The sequence below is a fragment of the Heloderma suspectum genome, chromosome 5 (genome assembly GCF_057233095.1).
Source record: "Heloderma suspectum isolate Gila_16-S chromosome 5, 16-S_ref, whole genome shotgun sequence".
NCBI lineage: Eukaryota > Metazoa > Chordata > Lepidosauria > Squamata > Helodermatidae > Heloderma > Heloderma suspectum.
In genome coordinates, this window is record NC_139462.1 from 113,552,611 (window position 1) to 113,573,687 (window position 21,077).

The 21,077-nt window shown below is 43.2% G+C and overlaps 1 protein-coding gene across 7 annotated transcripts in view; it reads right to left on the minus strand.

The window, feature by feature from the left end:
- Window positions 1-21,077, minus strand: part of LOC146344277 (cytosolic beta-glucosidase-like) — a 115,920-nt gene that overhangs the window by 19,469 nt on the left and 75,374 nt on the right. For all 7 annotated transcript variants that reach the window (XM_084857026.1, XM_084857029.1, XM_084857024.1 and 4 more), the window contains 2 exons: window positions 13,837-14,642; window positions 9,891-10,014 (listed from right to left, as the gene is read on the minus strand). In XM_084857026.1, the coding sequence (XP_084713152.1) occupies window positions 9,891-10,014; window positions 13,837-14,642 (930 nt within the window). The remainder of the gene's footprint in view (window positions 1-9,890; window positions 10,015-13,836; window positions 14,643-21,077) is intronic.

Consider the following 21,077-nt stretch of genomic DNA (forward strand, 5'->3'; position numbering starts at 1 on the left):
GATGTTCTGAATTGGCCCCTGGAGTCACAGACAGGATGAACCAGCACAAACTGAAAGGGCAGAAATACAATAGACTGGGCATATAGCCGAGTGGGGGATATGTGTGCTGGACATGATTCCGCTCCTTTTGAAGGTTCAGTGTCACAGCTTAGAGGTGCTCTTGGACTTGACGTTGCAGCTGGATGCTGAAGTGGTGGCAACAGCCACAAGTGCATTTTACCAGCTTAGGCTGCTTCACCAGATGCATCCTTTCATGGAGAAGAATGATTGAGCCATAGCATAGGGTTGGATCACATTTCCTCCAAAGAGAGGCTGAAGCATTTGGGGCATTTTAGTTTAGAAAAAAAGGTGACTAAGGGGACATAAGGTAGACATTTATACATGGTGTGTAGAAAGCGGATATAGACAAGTTTTTCTCCTCTTATAGTAGTAGAACTTGGAATCATTGGCAACAGATTCAAGACAGACAAAATAAACAGTTCTTATAATACATAATTTATGGAATTGTCTGTCATAAAATGATGATGATGATGATGGATGATAACCCATCAGTTGTGGAATGACCTGCCAGTTGAAATGCACCTGCTGACCTCATTGAAGGTTTTTAAGCAGGCATTCAAGACTCTATTATTCTGGCAGGCCTTCCCTTTTTAAAACTTTGCTGACTTCTGTATGCTGTTTTAAAGCTGTGTTGTTTTATTGTTGGACTTCTAAAAAAATTGTTTTTAGTTCAAAGTTGTTTTTAGTTATATGTTGTTTGTATATACTGTAGGTATGCTTTTATGTAAATGGTTTTCAAACGTTGTATATTGTATTTTAATGTTTTAACTTTCGGCTATGAGGCGATATAGAAATGTAATAAATCATCATCATCATGATATAACACCATCTCTCTCTATATATAGGGTGCTTTACAAAGGACAGGTATGACAGGTCCCTGCCCCAAGGAGTTTAAAATCTAAAATAGACACCGGGAAACAACAGAAGAAGGGGGAAATGGAAGCATGGCTAAGTAAGGGAAGAGTATGTGATTACCTCAATTACACTTACTTTGTTCTAGTTATGATATGATGGTGGCTTTAAGAGGGGATTAGACAGGTTCATGATTTATCAATGGCTCCTAGCCATGATGGCTATAAGGAACCTCCAGGTTCTGAGGCAGTGTGCCACTGAATACTATCCGCGGGGAGCAACAGCAGAGGAGGTCTGTTGCCTTTGAGCCTGGTCCATGGGCTACCTGGAGGCATTTGGTAGGTTGCTGTTAGAAACCGGATGCTGGGCTAGTTTCTGGGGCCAATTTAAAGTGGTGTTTTTTACCTTTAAAGTGCTAGATGGTCCAAGATATTTTAAGGATTTCCTGCTCCTAATATAAGCCTTGTTGTTGTTCAGTCGTTAAGTCATGTCTGACTCTTCGTGACCCCATGGACCATGGATGTTAAGATCTTCTTAGGAGGCCCTGCTCCAGGTGTTTCTATTGTCTGACATATGATGGGCTGATGGGGAAAGACAGGGACTTTTCCATGGTGGTGCCAGTTATGGAACTTCCTCCTAAGAGATGTCTGCCTCACTCCTTCTCTTTAGCAGTCCAAGGAAACTGTTTTCTGGAGACCCTTTGGGATAGTCTCTCTTATTACAACCACTTGCTGATATTTGCCTTTGAAAAAGGTTCTGCCTTCCAATTTTATTACTTTGAGACACTATTCTAATGTTCATTTTGTTTTGTACTTGTAAGCAATCTTGGAGGTTGTTATCAAAAGGTGGCCTATAAAGGTTTTTAATCATCAGCATTGTCATTCAAAATAACAGAAATGTGTTACTATTTTTTTTTTTTTTTAAGAATGCCAAGAGCCAGATCAAATTGCTTTGGAGGTCAGATCTGGCATGTGCACTACATGATCCGGCAACAAAATATATCAGTGTGCAGGTTCGCATTTAAAGCTGGTGCTTTAAAATAATCTCATGTTTGCGAGCTTAAATCCTCCACCATAACAGTGCAAAGGTATTTGCATTTAATATTAATTGGACTTTATAACACATAATGCATTGTGTGCATTTTATCCAGTCACTTCTAATGCTCCGTTCTATTGATCAATATTTTTGTTTCCATTTTACCCTGACATTGTAAAGGCAAATACACAGAAGTGCACTGCCAGTGCTTCATTTTGACATTGTAATATTCTTTCCGTACTCTTGCATTTTCATTATCTGGAGACCATTGGAATGACAAGACGTCCCCTTACAGGAACTGACAAAACCATCTTAACTCAAAACTATAATGAAAAGGAATGACTGTGGGAGAAGGGTAGCAATTTATCAGCCAAAACAACCAAGTCAGAACACAGATTTTCCCCCAGACGTTTGCTACTCACTCGCATTTCCCCTCTCCCCATCCCGGCAGGAGACACTAATTAAAATTTCACTCCTATCCCAGGCAAGCCCTGCCTAGGGGGAATGGTTGGCTGTGTCTTTAGGGAGCCCCCGAGCCCCCTGCTAAGTACTATTACGTGTGTGCACCCCACTTCTGAGTGGTGAGAAGATTCAGGGGTTCCCGCACTTCCTCAGAGTTCAGTTTCCTTAGAAGAAGGAGACTCTGGCATTTCTGTGATACAAGGTTTATTTACCAATATATGCAGGCAGAGCATAAGATGAACTTTTGCGCCCCAACATACTCCTGCTCCCCATCAGATGTCCAGGGAAACCCATAGATCCCTGCAGAAAGCAAGTCAGCTCTCTGCCTCCTTTTCCGATTGAGTTTCATCGTAGACTGACTGTTAGGGCCAAAACAGACATGACTTTAAATCCATATCTAGTAGCTATGCCTTTTCTTTCTTTTTATTTTTACTCTAGAATAAATGTAGGGCCCCCAGTATGGATCTTTAAAGCCACCACCATGACCCCACCATGCTAGGAAAGTACCGGAAATTTTGAGGCCATGGGGAAAAAATGTTTTTCCCAGTTCTTTTCGGGGGGGAGGGGGGAACGGGACGGAAATTTTGGGAGTGATCTAAAGTCACTTTGTTGCTTTAGGGCAGCCTTCCCTAACCTGGTGTCCTCCAGATATTTTGGACTTCAGCTCCCATTAGCCTCAGGCAGCATGGCCTATCGTCAGGAATACTGGGCACCGTAGTCCAAAACATCCGGAGGGCACCAGATTGGGGAGGGCTGCTTTAGGAGCATAAAGTAGCCTTTCTGTTCTACTTTCTACTTTCTACATTGTACTCCTTCTGGTGTTAGGTGAAGACCTTTTTATTCTCCCAGTATTTTAGCATTTTATCTTCCTAGTCTTTTAGTTTTGGCGTTTTAAATCTGTATTTTAAATCTCTGCATTGCTGCTAGGTTTTATTTGGGTTGTACTGTTATGTTGTGGTTTTAAGCTTTCATATTTTATATTTTTTATATTTTATATTTCATATTTTATTGCTGCGTTTTGTGGTTTTAATTTTTGTGAACCACCCAGAGAGCTTCAGCTATTGGGCGGTATAGACACACATACATACAGTTATTTTATGTCTAACTTGGTTTGCTCATAACATTATCATTATATTTTAAAACTTTTAAAAGTAAACTCAGTTAGCAAATTTGTAAGTATTGTCAGAATAAACTGTACTTTTACATTTAATGTACCAAACATGTACCAACCATTTACTCTCAAGAATGCACAACGGTGACTCCACTCACATGTTGGGAAACCGGGCACAAATGTCCATCAGTACAATATACTTTAGATCAATAATTTTAATAAGGAATGAAAGAAATAACTATGCTGGGAATCTTACAGAGAGGATTAGAAAAAAACATTTTCCCTCATGGCTTTATTATTTCCAGGCATTTTACATCCCTAGTCTTTCTATAAAAGTGTCCTTATTTACATAGTCTTTAGAAATCATTTTTGGGGGAGTAAAGGCTGGAGAACAATATATAAACACTTTGTATTAAATTGTAAAAGAAAATATTTCGTAATCCAAAGCTGTTCAATTTTTCCAGTTTTTCAGAAAAATACAAAAATAGTCCTCAGAAAAAAAATACATTTCCCCCCTGAATTGTTCCATTTTTTCCCCCAGGCCTTCACATTTCTACTAAGGCCCTGATCTGGATCAGGGCCTTTGGGACCCAACAGCCCACCATGGGTTATTTATTTAATCCATGGTGAGGCTGAGGTGCGTGGCTGCCATTTTGAATATTCAACCCCCGTTTGGGGGTTGTCGTATCATGTGAACCCGGCGAGTGTGGGTTATGAGAGGGTTAAACAACCCTCTCTGAGCCCATGGGCTGTTTTAGGGTTGTTTAACCTCTCATATAATTCACACTCGCTGGGTTTGCAAGACGGCCCAACTCCCAAGTGGAGTTGCATATGCAACTTTGTCGTGGGTTAAATAACCCATGACAAGCCGCGGTGTGTCGTCCGAATGCAGTCTAAGTAAAAATAAAAAAAGATGTCGCTGTTAGATATGGATTTAAAGTTATGTCTGTATTAGCCCTAACACACCCAGGCACTTTGCCCCTATTCTTCTCACCCGACTCGATTAGCACATTCCTTAGGGAGGGGGAAGAGAAAGGCAAGCCTCCTCTCAGAATGGTCTGACAGGCCATCACCTATGCCTTTTTGCCCCATCTCAGCTCCCATTAAAACACACCAACAGAACGTTGCCAGCCATCATCTTCTGTTGTCAGGTCCGGCCTCCAGGCATCTTACGCTACAGCTTGACTTACAGATACTTTATAGTCAAGAATTGCAGAGTTGGAATGGACCCTGAATCTCTTTGCAATCAGAGGCTTAGGATGTAAGGTAACCCCAAAAGGTCATTTACACTGAAGCCAAACAAAGAAAAGCACTGAAGAAAAATAGCCTGGCTCAAGCAGACCAAGACTTCATCTAGCCCAGCATCCTGCTTCCAACAGTGGCCAGTCCAATGCTTTTGGAAAATCCCTAATCCTAACCCCTATTGGGCTCCCTTCCCCCCACCATGAGTCTTCAGAGATTCGCTTTGCCTCTGAAATTAAGGTTCCCCTTAACGATCGTGCCCAACTGCAGTCGATAGATCTCTCCTATATGAATTTGTCTAATCGCCTTTTAATCGTAATTCTTTCATTCGCAAGTCAGGAATGCAATTTTTCTTTTCCTTTTCTTGCTGGCACGGAAAGAAAACAATCTTTCAAATGTTGGACTGCTGTAGATGAGAAGATAGAAACAGCCAACCTGTTACCATAGATCAGATTGGCTCCTGTGTATCTGCATTGACTGTTTTCACTGAAGTCTTCAATAACTATGATGGCCCCTTGCCGGGGGTGGGCTGTCATTAGGAGCCTAGAGCTGGGCCATTAGAAACCTTCTCAGCAGTCCTAGACTGCTGTGCTAGCTGAGGCATATTTCTATGCTAAAAAAGTTAGATTTTGTTGGGGGGGGATGACAAAAACAGGCATCGAAGCCTTGGAATGTGCCTCTTATGCTGTGAAGGGGAGGAGGTAAGTCATTTGTTTCTCTCTTAAACTGATCCTCCGCCATTGGAGGGGGGTGGGGAGAATCAATGGAAGTGCCTTTATGCGGCTTGATTTTGATATTATTCCCACAGAAACTACTGCTGAGCATCTTAACTTCAACAGGGTAATAGAAAATCTGACAGTTGTTGAAACTTTTACACATCTAGAGCCAGACAACCTGAAAGAAGTGGTCATTAGTTCCATCAGGCGCCTTTTCAATGAGGGGGAAGATTGGGCGGCGATGGCGGGGGTTCACAGCCGGATTTAAAAGGCTGACGGTTGGATATTCAAGTTTAAATTGCAAAGAAGCAGCATTACTTAAGAGCATTTGTCACGGTTCTTTTTGTTTCATACCTCAATACAACTATAACAATGTTATCAACATAGATCAAATAGCTAGAACCCAGCCCCCACCCTGCTTTTTAAGCAAAGGGATTTGTTCCTTTGGCATACGTGCTAGTACATTGGGGCCTATTCCGTTGTTTATCAATATAGGTCACAGGGCCGAACTAGATGCGACATAAATTGGAAAACAGCGACCGTGGGGGAGGCTGAACAGCATTAGGACAGGTCCCCACCAGTGCCACGGCCCCAGCAAAAATGCCCCCCCCTTCCCGACCCAAGCTGTTGTCTGTATCAGGTCAAACAGCCGCTTTGGGCTGGGTGTGTGTGTGCGCACACACACACACACGGGTGATTTTCGTCTGAGGGAATCTTTTTACATTATGCCTTGGAGCCAAAGAACCTGGTCCAAAATAGGGCAGCAAGATTGTTAACAGGGACTGGCCTGCGAGCTCATATTACGCCAGTACTTTTCCAGCTGCACTGGCTGCCAGTCCATTTCTGGGCCCGATTCAAAGTGTTGGTATTAACATTTAAAGCCCTTAACGGCTTGGGGCCAGGTTACCTGAAGGATCGCCTCCTCCCATATGTGCCTGCCCGGACCTTAAGATCATCATCAGCGGCCCTTCTCCGTGAGCTCCTGCTAAAGGAAGTGAGGCAGGTGGCTACTAGGAGGAGGGCTTTTTCTGCTGTGGCACCCCGGCTCTGGAATGAGCTCCCTAGTGAGGTTCGCCTGGCGCCTACATTGTATTCCTTTCGGCGCCAGGTGAAGACCTTTTTATTTTCCCAGGCATTTTAGCTTTCTAAATTTTTATCTTTGCTGTTTTAAATCTGTATTTTAAACTCCTGCACTGCTGCTAGATTTTATTGTGGCTGTATTGTTATATTGTGGTTTTAATGTTCTATATATTTTAAATTGTATTATTGTGTGTTTGGTTTTAATTTTTGTGAACTGCCCAGAGAGCTTTGGCTATTGGGTGGTATAGAAATGAAATAAATAAAATAAATAAATAAACCACCACTGGGGGTTCTGCTCATGCAGTGGGGTTTCACCACCCCCTTGATAGCTGTTCCTGAAAGTCAGAATCTCTCTCAAATGGCATACGAAATGGCATACGATATGGCACTGGGCACTGCAGCTGAGGGGGGATCAGCAGAAATTGGAGACCACCTCCCCACCCTTATGCAAGTGGATCCAAATCTAAGTTCTAAATGCACACTGACATTTTAAGTGTACTCCTAGAGATGTAAACAGTATACACGTAACCTAGAAATTTAAAGTACGCATACAACAAGCACAATTTTGAAAACAATTTGGCTGCACTTGCTTTCTGAGTGTAGAATTGGCAGCAAATCCAGGTTTTGCTGCTATGTAATGCATGTAACAGCCACTACAGAGCAATAAGAAGCCTCTCTTTTGCAGTCTGAAGGTACAGTGGTCCTACAACATTGTTGTTAACATTCAGGAAGAAGCAATCCCTCACTCAGTGTAGCATCAACTCATGCAAGGGATTCAGATGAACACATTTTCAAGAGAACTGATGAATTCTTACTTGATTATATGTGATCAAAGAAAGCTCCAGTCCAGCACATGGTTCTGCCCTGTGCATGGATGAATTATTATTCATTACATTTTTAGCCTTGTGTTTTTAATTGTGATTTAGGGAGCAATCCTATGGGGATAGGCCGCCTCCGAACTCGGAGGGGACTGCCTATCCAATGCAGGGTGGGCAGAGTGAGGAAGGGATCTTCTCCGTCACGCTCCGGCTGCCCTGCATTCGTGGCTAGACAGCCGATTTCAGCTGTCTAGCTGTGGGACTTCGCGGGGGGGGGGGGGGAGGCCGGACAATGCATAGGAAGCATCGTACCAGCACTTCCGTGCTCCCCACCCGTCCCCGTCCCCAGGAACGCCCCCTTTTGCTCCACTCCATATTGCTCTTCCGAGCCCAGAGCCAGGGGAAGATCACCAGGCTCTGGACTTGGAACGCTGCTTGGAACGCTGCCTACAAGGTGGCAGGGGAGGGAGCGGGGAGGCAGTTTTCCAGGAACTGACCTCATAGTGCAGGATCCGAGGTCAGTTCCTGAAAACCGAACAATCCTTTGGCTGTATAGCCACTGTCTAGCAGCCATAAGACTGTGCCCTTAATGTATTTGTTTTATTATTGTTTTAATCAAGTTTTCTTTATCCATGATTGTAAGCCATTTTGAGTGCCATTTTCATGGTAGAAAGGCAAGGTACAAATCAAATCAAATCAATAAATATATATTCTGCCCTGTCTCCAAGGAGCAGGGTGATGTGCTCCCTAGTGAGGTTCACCTGGCACCTACATTGTATTCCTTCCGGTGCCAGGTGAAGACCTTTTTATTTTCCCATGCATTGTAGCTTTCTAGACTTTTAGCTAGCTGTTTTAAATCTGTATTTTAAATCTCTGCATTGCTGCTAGGTTTTATTCTGGTTGTATTGTTATATTGTGGTTTTAATGTTTTTATATTTTAATGTTTTTATATTTTATATTGTTTTACTGTGCGCTTCTTGGTTTTAATTTTTGCGAACCATCCAGAGAGCTTCAGCTATTGGGCAGTACAGAAACGAAATATATATATATATATTTTAATGTGCATGCCCCTCGCCATTCTGTCCTCTCAACAACCCTTTGTGGTAGGCTAGACTGAGAGAGAGTGACTGTCACAAAGCCACAGAGTGAGCTTCATGGCTGAGTGGGGATTTCCCATTTTTTGAATGATAAGGACCATGTGGATTTCTCTACCCATCCATGACAGGCCAACACAGATTACTTTAGAATACCTCACTGCAAGAGCTGGAATGAAATAATCCATAGGCTTCTTGCACAGGGGATAAATTTGACATGATGTGGGTATTTTGAAACTGCATAGAGTCAGTTGGGAGTATACATTGTGGAGGCTCAGTCCAATCTAACGTGTGTATTTAAGGAGCAAGCTATTTTCAGATGAACAATGGAAATGTGCCCTATGCTGACTTAAAAAAAAAAAAAAAAGCAGCCCACTTATTTCATAATAAGTTTGTCAACTAGTTTCTGTTGTTTTAAAATCTGTATTTTAAAACTTTGAATTGCTGCTGGGTTTTATTTTGGCTTTTTACTCTTATTTTATACTGTAGTTTTATACTTTTATATTATAACATGTTTTATGTTATGGTTTTAATTGTTGTGATCCACCCAGAGAGCTTCAGCTACTGGGCAGTATAGAAATGTAATAAATAAACAAACAAACAAACAAACCAAGCAACCAACTAGTGTTTTACTTGTCTGACTGGTAAAACCATGTTTCCTTAGGGAGCCATTGCTGGGATCTAAAAGAGCCAGTAAATACTAGATTTTTCCCTGGCTCTATCCCTGGACTGCCGGCTCTCGTTCTCAGTCTACTCCTGGCCTGCAGATCCCACCAAACCCTGCCCTAACTCAACAAGGCTCTGCCTGGCTCTACCTGCCCTGGTTCTCACTCCTTGCTCATCCTAGGAAGGCACAGTTTCTTACATCGATAGTTCTCAGCTCGATATTCTTCTGTCGGTTCGTACAGAAGTAAATTGGGGAGGCGCCACAGCTCAGTGGAAGAGCACCTACTTTGCCCACAGAGGGACCCAGGTTCAATCCCCACCATCTCCAGGTAGGGCAGGAACAATTCCTGCCTGAATCCCTGAAAAGTCGCTGCCAGTCGATGTTGACGATGCTAGGCTAGATGGACCAACGGTCTGACTCAGTATAAGGCAGCTTCCTATGCTTCCCATGTAGAGACAGCTCCCTATGCATCCATTAGCGTAGCCTACTATTTATTATTATGAACCCAGCCTGAAAACATGCAATCTCCATAAAAATGTGCTGAAACTTTTTCCTTTCCTTCCATTCTATGATGCCCAGAGGACTAAAGCTACCCTCTTTCCTATCTGCTAAACATTTCCTCCTCTAATCACAATGCTTTTGTCGGATGTACATTAGCTTCAAGAATCACTAGTCACTGCTAAATGCAAATAGGCACACAGGAAAATTATATTAAGTTTGCACAATTGATCTTTCATCATCCTTAAATTGTACCTTTTAAAATCTCCTGTAAAGTCAGCCTGAAATACTCCCAACGCCGAGTGTCATCCAGTGGAGCAGGGTCACTTTGGGAAAACCCATTCTCGGTGATGTAAATTATAGGGTGATTATATGTATCCTAGAACAAAGGAGCAGAAGTTTTATTCAGAACAGATGTTAAGAAAAGACCATAAAATCAGGTGCATTACCCTCTATCTACTTTAAGCTACAACTAAAACTAGTTTTCATCAAATTGCACTGACCCTGTTAACTTAATTTTCCACACGCTGACCTTTTATGACTAACAATGGAAAAGCAAAACTGTGCAAATATCCATGAAGACAGATAAATTACTTATTTTAATGAGAATACTAAAATATCTCTTTTTGCATTAGCATCTGCTTTATTGTCACTGCTTTTTAACCCCTCGGTCCTGGCAAGTCATGACAAATCCTGCTGGCAGAAACGATCTGAATATACTGCATACCCATCCAGGTACTAGAATAAAAAGAGCTGTTCCTGCTGTGATCAAACAATTCAAAGCGAGGGCAGTGGGCATCCTTTCATATTGCAAGTTATGGGCCCAACATAAACAGGCCTTGAGCACTTGATGAGCAATTTCTCATCACCATCCCACCTCACGGATAGTCTTACTAAAAGTGACCCAAACGTAATAGTCCTTGGATTTCAGAGATTAGAGATCGGTAGCTCAAGATATGGTATGAGCAGGTTGTATCTTGCACACAAATGTTTTCCACACCCATATTACAGCTGTATGACAATTCACTAGGGGTGACACCTTTTAACCTGGCAAATTATGAACTGTAATTCCACTGGATCACTGGGGATGCGTAGAACACTAAAGGGCTTCAGCACAATATAAATCATGGGTACACAACTACTAGTGATCCAGAAAAGGGATTCACATTCCCAGTTGCATAGAAGATTTACCCAGTCAAGGGGGCAGATGAATACTGCAGTATGTCCTTTAACCACACTGTCTCTTGGCCATCTCCCTAGTGCTCCTGTCTCCCTTGTTGTCCCACTTGACCATAAGTAATGAAAGCTACTGCTCACTTCAGTTCCCTTTCCCCTCTCTCTTTTTCATCAAGCCTCTGTCTCCCATGCCTTCCTAGGATCTCTTCCCTGTCTTCAACCTGCCCCACAAAATGATTCCTATCCTATTTCCCTTCATTTGCAGAGGGTAAACTGCAAACATTCTGATGCTTTGTTCCCTGAGCAGCTGGAATGTTTATGAATCAGCTCAGCCAATCAGCATTAGGCTTTATAGTCACAATTCATTACAGGTTTCCACAAAACAACTCACCTTTAATAAGGATGGAATCCTTAGAAAGTGCAGTTGCTGCTGCTTTTTGCTGCCTCAAATATTCGCAAAACTTGTATTTTTAAAAGTTGATTCAGAAAGGCTACCTTCTAACAAAAAAAAGGGTCAAACTCTGTCCAGGTTTCCTTTGTATTATAGACCAACTTACCAAGATATGATTCACCCATGGGCCAGTTGACTTAGGCGATGAGATAAGGAAGGCCTTTGGAAGCATGGCACTGACTATGGGCCTTGCGTTGTCTATCTAAGGCCTAGAAGCATACTGAACACCTCAACAGTATCAAATGCTGTTGCTGAGTGCCTGCAAGCATACATAATTTGAGCAGTAGAGTCACTGGGAACTGGTCATTACAATTTTTGAGTGATAGCCACCAATTTGGATGGCTTTAAAAGTGGGTTGGACAAATTCCTGGAGGAAAAGGCTATCGATGGCTACTAATCCTGATGGCTATGTGCTACCTCCAGTACCAGAGGCTGTGAGCCTATGTACACCAGTTGCTGGGGAACATGGGTGGGAGGGTGCTGTTGCACTCATGCCCTGCTTGTGGGTTCCCGGTCGACAGCTGGTTGGCCACTGTGTGAACAGAATGCTGGACTAGATGGACCCTTGGTCTGATCCAGCAGGGCTCTTCTTATGTTCTTATGTTCAAAATGGGCAGTAGTTGATCCAGGACTGAGCACATGCTCTTTCTGAGTGTTCAAAGAATGCTGATTGGCTAGAACCTGTACATCACAAACCCACCTCCCTGAAAAAGTTTTTCAATTATTTTAAATTTGATCAAGGTTTGTTTTTGTTTTTTAAATTAAGCAGCAAATATAAATTTAACTGAGTCAATGTAAAATGTTTTCAGATAAATAGCAACACTTAACATTTGTATAGCGCTTACACATGTTCCAAGCACTTCACATGCATTATCCAGTTGTAATCTCTATAACAACCCTGTAAGGCGTTTCAGTATTATTATCCCCTATATTGCAGACTGGGGAGAATGAGGCTGAGGGCATGGGGCTTCCCTAAGGACCACCCTGTAAATTCATGGCAAAGGAGAGTATCAAACTTTTTGATTTGTAACCAGGGGTGGCCTGTCCTTATAGGAGAACTAGGCGGTCACCTAGGATCCCAAGGTAAGTTGGGCACCAAATTCGAGGGGGGGGGAAATGAACTGAAAAAACAAATGAAATAACGAAGATGTCATTATTTCAATTCCTGGGTGTGTACAGAGGGAATATGACCCAGGCTGTGGAAGTGAGCAAGGGACCGACTGGGGATGGTGGGGCTAAGGCAGAACACCTGCCGGCCCGCCTTTGGAACCTGGTCCTCCCTCAGGCAATGCAGATATCCTCCTGCTCTGCTGTTGCTCCCAGTTGGAGGCAGGGAATGAGAGCCCGCCCCCTGAGAACAGCCACTTTCTTTGCCCTTGGAGGGCTGAGCCTAAGGGCTGGTGGCCCCTTGTTGTCCATGTTGCCCTGAGGATGCAACCAGGACCCTTCTTCCAACGCTGTGCTCGTCTCCTATGTTGTTTTTATTGGACCCTCTGTACTGATACAGTGCTTAGTAAAAAAAAAAAAAATGGGGGATGCATTTTATTATAAATGATAATATTTCTGCTTCCAAAGATGCGGGGCGGGGGGAGGGTGCCTCTTCATTAAATGGAAAATAGGGGCAAAATGTTTCCCAGTTTGCCAAAAACCTCAGCCTAGCTCTGCCCTTGGGATCTGGGGGTGGGGACGCTGATTGCGTGGCTTGCCTCCGGCACCAGTTGTTGGCAGCTGGTCTAGGGCCACCCCTGTAATTGTAACTCAATCTCTTAACCGTTATGCTACACTGGCTTAAACAGACTGTCTGAGCCAGACTTCCAGTAGGCTGGGAAACACTGGGAGCGGTAGTCCCAGACATCTGGAGGGCATGAGGAAGGGGAAGGCTGGTTTGAGCTGCATGACAAGACCCCGAATCAGTGTTCTGGTAAATGTTTGTCAAATGCATTACAAAGTTGCAGGGCGGGTGGGTGGAATAGTCTCATCTCATGGGAGAAAAAGCATGGTGAGAGCTGCTTTTTAGGTTTGCTTGTATGCACCCCAAGGAACTAATAGAACTGTCAAGTTATAAAGTCCTCCTGACTCTAAATGGGAAATAAACAAAAAGATTTAAGGACAGATTTAAATCCCTCTGTGTAGGAATAAGAGGTCTCAAATAAAGTTTCTGGAATTCGCTTGAGGCAACTGTTTCTGTTGTATTCGGAGAAGAACCTTTATCCCCATTTAGGAAATCATCATCAAAAGAAGTGTCCTCGAATGCTGCCTAGGAGTGCATTATGGGAAAACTGGCCCCAACTCAGTTACTCTGTGGTGGATAAAAAAAGGGTGAGAACACAATCGTTATCACACACTATCCAAAGAGTGACATGTGCAACACTAGCCCTTCCCTATCACCCTGTGAAAGACTGCCACATGGTATGTTGTCTGTGACACACTGTTGTTACCTGGATTCAGGCAAATACAAAAACCATTCTGTTGTTCCAATCTCTACACTAAGGCACCATCATATATGAAACTTTGATAGTGCTTGGTTCTTAAAGCAGCTGGATAAACACACTGGGAGGGGCAGAAGTAACATACCTTAATGTATTTTAACAGCCGACGTAAACCCCACGGAACCACTGCCAGCCAAGAACTGCCGGTTGCGACAGGCCAGGATGGATCTGTTACTTGCTCTGCTTCTTTGTCTGCAGACATACTTGGCTGACTGCACGAATTATCTTGGTGCTTAATTTTGCGGGTCGTATAATAGTTTAGAGAAAAGAAATCAGCAGTGCCCTTGATCAGCATCTTCTCTTTGTTGGTAAATTCTGGCAGCCTTGATGATCGACAGCCTTGCTGCTTACATACAGCCGAAATCTTGGATTTCATGAGGGCTGGATAGTCACCATGAAGAAAGATTGGGGTAGCAAACCAATCCAGGCAAAATGCCACATGCCTTTTAGCAGCTTCCTGGTCAGCACGGGAATTCGGATTGAAGGGTTCTGCCCAATCCGAATTTAGCGCTATAGACACAAGTCCACCCTGCTTTTCCCTGAACAGTCGATCGTAACTGTGCCAGGCTGCAGCGTGAGCTTTGATCATGTTATGAGCTGCCAGGTATGCTCCAGTACCAGGCTCTGTAACACCTGGGGCCATAATACCCTTCTCATAGCCAAGCACAGCAACAACATACGGCTCATTAATGGTGATCCATAGCTTTACTCTGTCCCCAAATGTTCTGAAGCAAAACTGGGCATAAGCATCAAAGGCTTCTGCTGTGGCACCTGATCTCCAGCCACCCAGATCTTCTAAATGCTGAGGTAAGTCAAAGTGATACAATGTCACCACAGGTGTCACACCATTTGTTAGCAGGCTGTCAATCACTCTGGCATAATAATCAACTCCTAAAGAAGAAAGCAAGACAACAAGGTTTGCATTTGTACCCTGCAGACAAAAGTCCTTCTTTGGCATTTGGGTGTTTGTTTGTTTTGACAATCAGCCTCTGATAATTCCTTGCATTGCAAGATACCTGTCCAAGACATATACGCCATTCCCCTCCCCCCTCCCCAGTATCACTCAGTTCTCCTAACTATCTGTATTAAAGGGCCAAAAATTAATCTTTATTGGGATAAAGCAGAGACTTTTCAGCTATAGACATTTTTTAAAAAATCCCATTGAAAATCTAGCCATGTAGAACTTATAGACTTGGGCCATAACTTACATATAAACCGAAGGCTATTTTGTAAATGCATGTCTTTGCTTTTATGACTGAGGCATCAAATGGTAACATGCTAATGTAAGTAAGGAGTCACAGATTAAAGTACATGAAAAGAACCATCATAGTCAGAGATTCCAGAATCTGATCTACAAGCCTGAGAATGGGGTATATGAACAGGGCCTGTGTACGTGTTCCCAGGTCAGAAAATGTGCTCTCCCGGTAACAGTTCTTAGCCTGTTCTCCTTCAGTACTTTTCAATGGTGTCAGTCCACACATTCCATCACAAGTTATCGAGTGATGAGCATGTGTGCATAAACCAAAGTCCTAAGAACACGAACAGGTTAATAGAAGAAAGGATGAGTATATCAGGCTGGTGTCCAAAAAAATGGCTCTGAAGACTCTAGATTGATCCAATCTGGATCAGCTCCCCCATCGGTATAGAAATGAAATAGATAGATAGATAGATAGATAGATAGATAGATACCTGCAATTTATATGGCCTAACAGAGATCCATTAAAGCAATTAGATTCATACTTGACAACATATATCACAGCTACATGTTTAAAGTAACGTGTGCTTTGGCCCTAAGACCCAATTTCCTTCGATTTTCTGGCTTTCTGATTGCTAATGTTAAACAACCAGAAACAACCACCACTCAGGTCCAGATGTCTTGCTCTACATTATCTTTACTGAGACAGTGTTCGGTATTAAAATGATTCTGCTTTCACAGTTGTACCATATGGCTGGTCTTGTCTCAAGCATTCCAGCCAACCTGCTTTTAATCCAGCATTTGATGCAGCAAGATGCCACTAGACATTGCATGGATCTGGATATAAAATAGCCAGCCACACATGTCTTTCCCTTTTTTGCAACCAGATTTGATAGGTTTGTTTACCCACAGAATAAATGAATCCATTAAGGTCAGCAGGTAAGACATATTTGGGTCTGGACAAGGAAAATTATTAGAAATGCCTGTTAATCCTTAGGTGAGGTTTTGAAATTCTTCCCCAAATTGTAGCTAACTGTAGCTCTCCCCACCCCCTGCTTCTTTTCCATTTAATTTTGCCCTCATTGGCTTTAATGAAGCCATGAATCTCAATAATTAAGAACATAAGAAGAGCCCTGCTGGATCAGACCAAACATCCATCTAGATGAGCATTCTGTTCCCACAGTGGCCAACCATCTGTCGACCGACCGGGAACCCACAAGCAGGGCATGAGTGCAACAGCACCCTCACACCTATGTTCCCCAGCAACTGGTGTACATAGGCTCCCCTTCCTCTGGTACAGGAGGCAGCACATAGCCATCAAGACTAGTAGCCATTGATAGCCTTTTCCTCCAGGAATTTGTCCAACCCCCTTTTAAAGCCATCCAAAGTGGTAGACACTTACTACCTTGTGGTAGTAAATTCAGTAGTTTAACTATATGCTGTGGGAAGAAGTATCTCCTTTTATTGGTCCAGAATCTACCACCAATCAGCTTTATGGGATGACCCTGGGTTCTAGTATTATGAGAAAGGGAGCAAAATGTCTCCCTATCCACTTTCTCCACACCGTGCATAATTTTCTATATATTTATGTTTCCCCTCACTCACCTTTTCTCTAAGCTAAACAGTTCAGATGATATAACCTTTCCTAAGAGGGGAGTTTCTCCAGCCCCTTGATCATCTTAGTTGCCCTTTTCTGCACTTTTTCCAAGTCTACAATATACTTTTTTAGGTGCGGTGACCAGAACTGTGCACAGTATTCCAAGTGTGGTCACACCATAGATTTGTATAAGGGCGGTATGATACTGGCAGTTCTATTTTCAATTCCTTTCCTAATTATGCCTAACATGGAATTTGCCTTTTTCACAGCAGCCACACACTTGGTCTACATTTTCATTGAGCTATCCACCACAACTTTTAAGTTCTCTTTCTTGGTCGGTCACCACTGCATCAGATCCCATCAGGCTATAGTTGAAGTTGGGATTTTTTGCCCCAACGTGCATCACTTTCCACTTGCTAACATTGAACCGCATTTGCCATTTAGATGCCCATTCTCCCAGTTTGAAGAGATCCTTTTGGAGCAATTCACAATCCCTTTTTATTTTAACCACCCTAAATAAATTGGTGTCATCCAAAAACATGGCCACTTCACTACTCACTCCTAATTCCAGTCATTTATGAACAGGTTGAAAAGCATCGGTCCTAGTACAGATCCCTGTGAGACCCCACTGTTTACATCATTGGGAGGATTTACTATTTATTCCTATTCTCTGCTTTCTGTTCTTTAAGCAGTTACTGATCCATAAGAGGACCTCTCCTCTTATTCCATGAGTGCTAAGTTTGCTCAGGAGTCTTTCATGATGGAGTCTGTCAAAAGCCTTTTGGAAGTCCAAATAAACAATGTCTACTGGATCACCCCTGTCCACATGTTTATTGACACTCTCAAAGAACTCTAAAATGCTAGTAAGACAGGACTTTCCTTTGCGGAAGCCATGTTGATTCTTTTTTGGCCTGTCCTTCTATACGCCTACTAATTTTATCCTGAATAATGCTTTCAAATCCATTTACTCAAAACATGTTAACCTAAGCAGCCTGTAATTTCCCAGTTGCCCTTTGGATCCCTGCTTAAAACATTACATTGACCATTCTCCAGTGGTATGGTACGGAGGCTGATCTTAGGGACATGTTATATATTTATAAATGGCAGGAAGCACAAATATGCTTTGCCTTTTAACTGTTCAATGCAAAACATGGTCTACTTTTAGCATCCTACAAAGGAATTGTTAAGTGCACTACAAAGTTGAAACTGATGCCATTTGTAAAAAAAAAAAAAAGGTTGTGAATCAGGAACGCCTTGGTTCAAGTTTTGCCTCCACCATGAACTAGGCAATCTGAGCAGTCCTTTATTCTCTTAGACTCAACACCTGGTGCAATATGGAGATAATTGTACTTGGCCTACCTTACAGGACTATTCTAACAATTATTGTGCATCATACATGGAACACTTTGAACATTCAAAAAACACAATACAATTATTAGACGTTATTTGTTGTTATCATTATCATTATTATCATTAGTCACAATTTATGTATCATAAATAATACAACCTGGGAGAGCAATCCTACGGCCCGCTAGATAGCCATAGGATTTTTCAGTTTCTGGGAACCGAGCTCAGAGACAGGGCTCCGAGCTCAGTTCCCAGAAACGGCGCTCCCCACCCCTCCCCTGCTGCCTTGTAGGCGGCACGGTTCTTCCCTGTCTCCGTGCCTGTAACTGCAGCATGGAGCAGGCAAAAAGGGGGTGTTCGTGGGGGTGGGGAGGAGACCACAAAAGCATCGTTACAACACTTCCTATGTGCCGTGCGACCTCCCCCACTCCTGCTCTGAAGCTCACAGCTCAACAGCCAAAATCAGCTGTCTAGCCACAAATGCAGGGTGGCCGGAGCACGGAGGAGAAGATCCCCTCCTTGCTCCGCCCACCCTACACTGGATAGTAGGCTGCCTCCACATTCGGAGGCGGTCGACTATCCCGATAGGATTGTGCCCTAAGACAAGAATAACCTTATGGTACATTTTATCCTAAACATGGTATTTAAAAGGAGCGAAGCACCCATAATCAGAAATTGCTCAAAGCCTAATGGTATCTGAGCAGAATATAAAAATGGTGTCCTTCATGGCAATGATTATATTAATAATAACAACAATCCAATAGCCACCCTTCAATGATATCTCAAAATCTGCTTTCTGAGACAGACACCATCATCCTTCTGAAAATGACAGGGCCAGCCTTGCCTATCATATTGTTGCTCTAAAATAAAATAACTTTTTAACACATACAAAAATCCCCTGTACTTGGAAAACAAATGATTTTTTAAAACGATTTCCCCAAATGTCCCATGTTTTAGGTGTGAAATCGGTAGTGAATCAGTTTGTACGATTTTTTTTCTAAAGGGCATTGCTCCGAGGTTTCTAATTCTCTTCATGCTCTTTGGGGGGGAAATGCTTATACGGGGGATGGTGGCCTTTTCCATGCTATACAGTCACAATTGCTTCAACAGATCACTGCTCAGGAGAAGCGAGATCCCGCCTAATGAAAGCCAACCTACTAGGAGAGCTTCCAGTGCCCTTTTGTTAAATTTAAAGTTCATAATATTAATCAGAAAAGTGTTTACAATGAGAACCAAGCAGGAGAAAAATATTCTAAAAAATTACAATTGAATTTAGAAGTATGATGATTTCTCCGACTGCCCTCTTATGAGTGTCTGTTAAACTTATCCTTCCGCTCTGACATCTAAATGACATAACCTATTGTGGACCCCAGTGCTGTCAAGCAGCAAAGGCTATGGTGCTTTCTGTCTGAAAACCGCTGTCATTTAATGAGCGGGGTGAGGGAGGAATACTCAGACACATTTGAAGCTTCACTATCTGGAAAATGCTCTTTGCAGAGGGCAAACACTTTACATGTCACAGGCTGAGGGTGAAAAGGCACAATTTGATAAAACAAGACTCTTTCCACAAGCAGCCAGACACAACAGTTGGCCCTGTAGTGTCAGCCCAAATAAAGCCAGGGACAGGATCCAACAAGTCCCTGCTGGTCCTGGTGTGCGCATGGTTGGCTCTGACAGCCCCGGTACATGCACGGACCCTTCCGCTAAGAGTCGTGATATGGCGCTTCCAGGGGCAAGCCCCCAAACAAGCAGAAAGCCCCTTTGAGAAATGAGCAGATTTGGGGCTTGCCCCTGGAAGCGCTACATCACGGCTGCCAGCAGTAGAGGCCACACATGCCAGGGCTGGCAGAGCCGGCCACGTGTGGACGGTCCACACTGGATCCTGCCCCAGCTCTCCTCATCACAGGCAAGGCCAGGTTAGGAAAAGGACTCTGTCTGAACAAGGGCACCTCTGAACCAGCCTAAAATCCTGCATTTAAAATGGGGCTTTCTGCTTCCGTTTTAAATGCAGGATCACGACTAACTTTTTTTCACCCGCTTCCTTTCCCCCTTCCCCTTTCCCCCTCCTTCTCCCTGTATCTGAGTCTTCCATATCTTTCACTGATCTCGCTCCTCTTCTTGCCGCTTTTCCTCTTTTCACGGAGGGAACTCAAGTGGAACACAACAGGAGTGATTTGATAGCTCATTATCTGTGATGTATTTAAAAATGGAATAAAGGGCATTTAGTGCAGGAGACACCCTGGAGGATCACGGCATCACGTAAAGAGCCTGCAAACGTCTGTGAAGGAGCAATCTCAATCGCAGGATAAAAGTTCCATGTGAAGAAGCTTCACGTGCCCCTGCTGCAATGGCACTCCTAGACATAACAAACCTAGTGAGAGCAGGGAGGAGAGGCCCGCATGCGCCCACACACAGCACCACATTCAGTTCCTGTTCACTTCCCCACAGGCAAGAGCACCTCTGCTCTTTGTCCTCCCACATGGCCTCATCCCAAGTTCTATTCCAGCCGTCCCCAACCTGGTTCCCTCCAGATGTTTTTGACTAAAATGCCCAGCATTCCTGTCCATTGGGCATGCGAGTTGGGAGTGATGCATACTGACGGGCACCAGGTTGGGAAAGGCTGCTCTATTCGCATGTCAGGCGGAGTGGGAGTGGGGGGAGAGACAACACAGGGGAAGCAGCAGGGTTACATCCATCTGCACCTAGGTTGGCTTTGCATCCATGTAGTCGATAATACCTGTGTGTGAGGGAACAATTGTCTATTTATCGTAATGGACTCTCAAAACCACAGCAATTCCTCCAAACAGCATAATTTAGAATGTACTTCAATGTGTTTCATTCCTCCAACCGCAGCACCTTTAATTGCCATGAACTATGGAGCAGTGTAAGGAGTTCAAGGTGCAAGGAGATGCAAGGGAAGAATGGGCGATACCACTTAAAAGAACAGGAGGTTTTATGCCATAAAGACTCCTATTCTATTAAATGCTATCATCCATTCTCCCTTGCTGCTCCTTGCACCTTGAACTCCTTACACTGCTCCATAGTTTATGGCAATTAAAGATGCTGTGGTTGGAGCAGCGAAACATATTAAAATACATTCTAAATTATGCTGTTTGAAGGAATTGCTGTGGTTTTAAGATTTTTAAATTGTTTAGATATATGTGTGTCTCTGCGTGTGCTGTCTGTT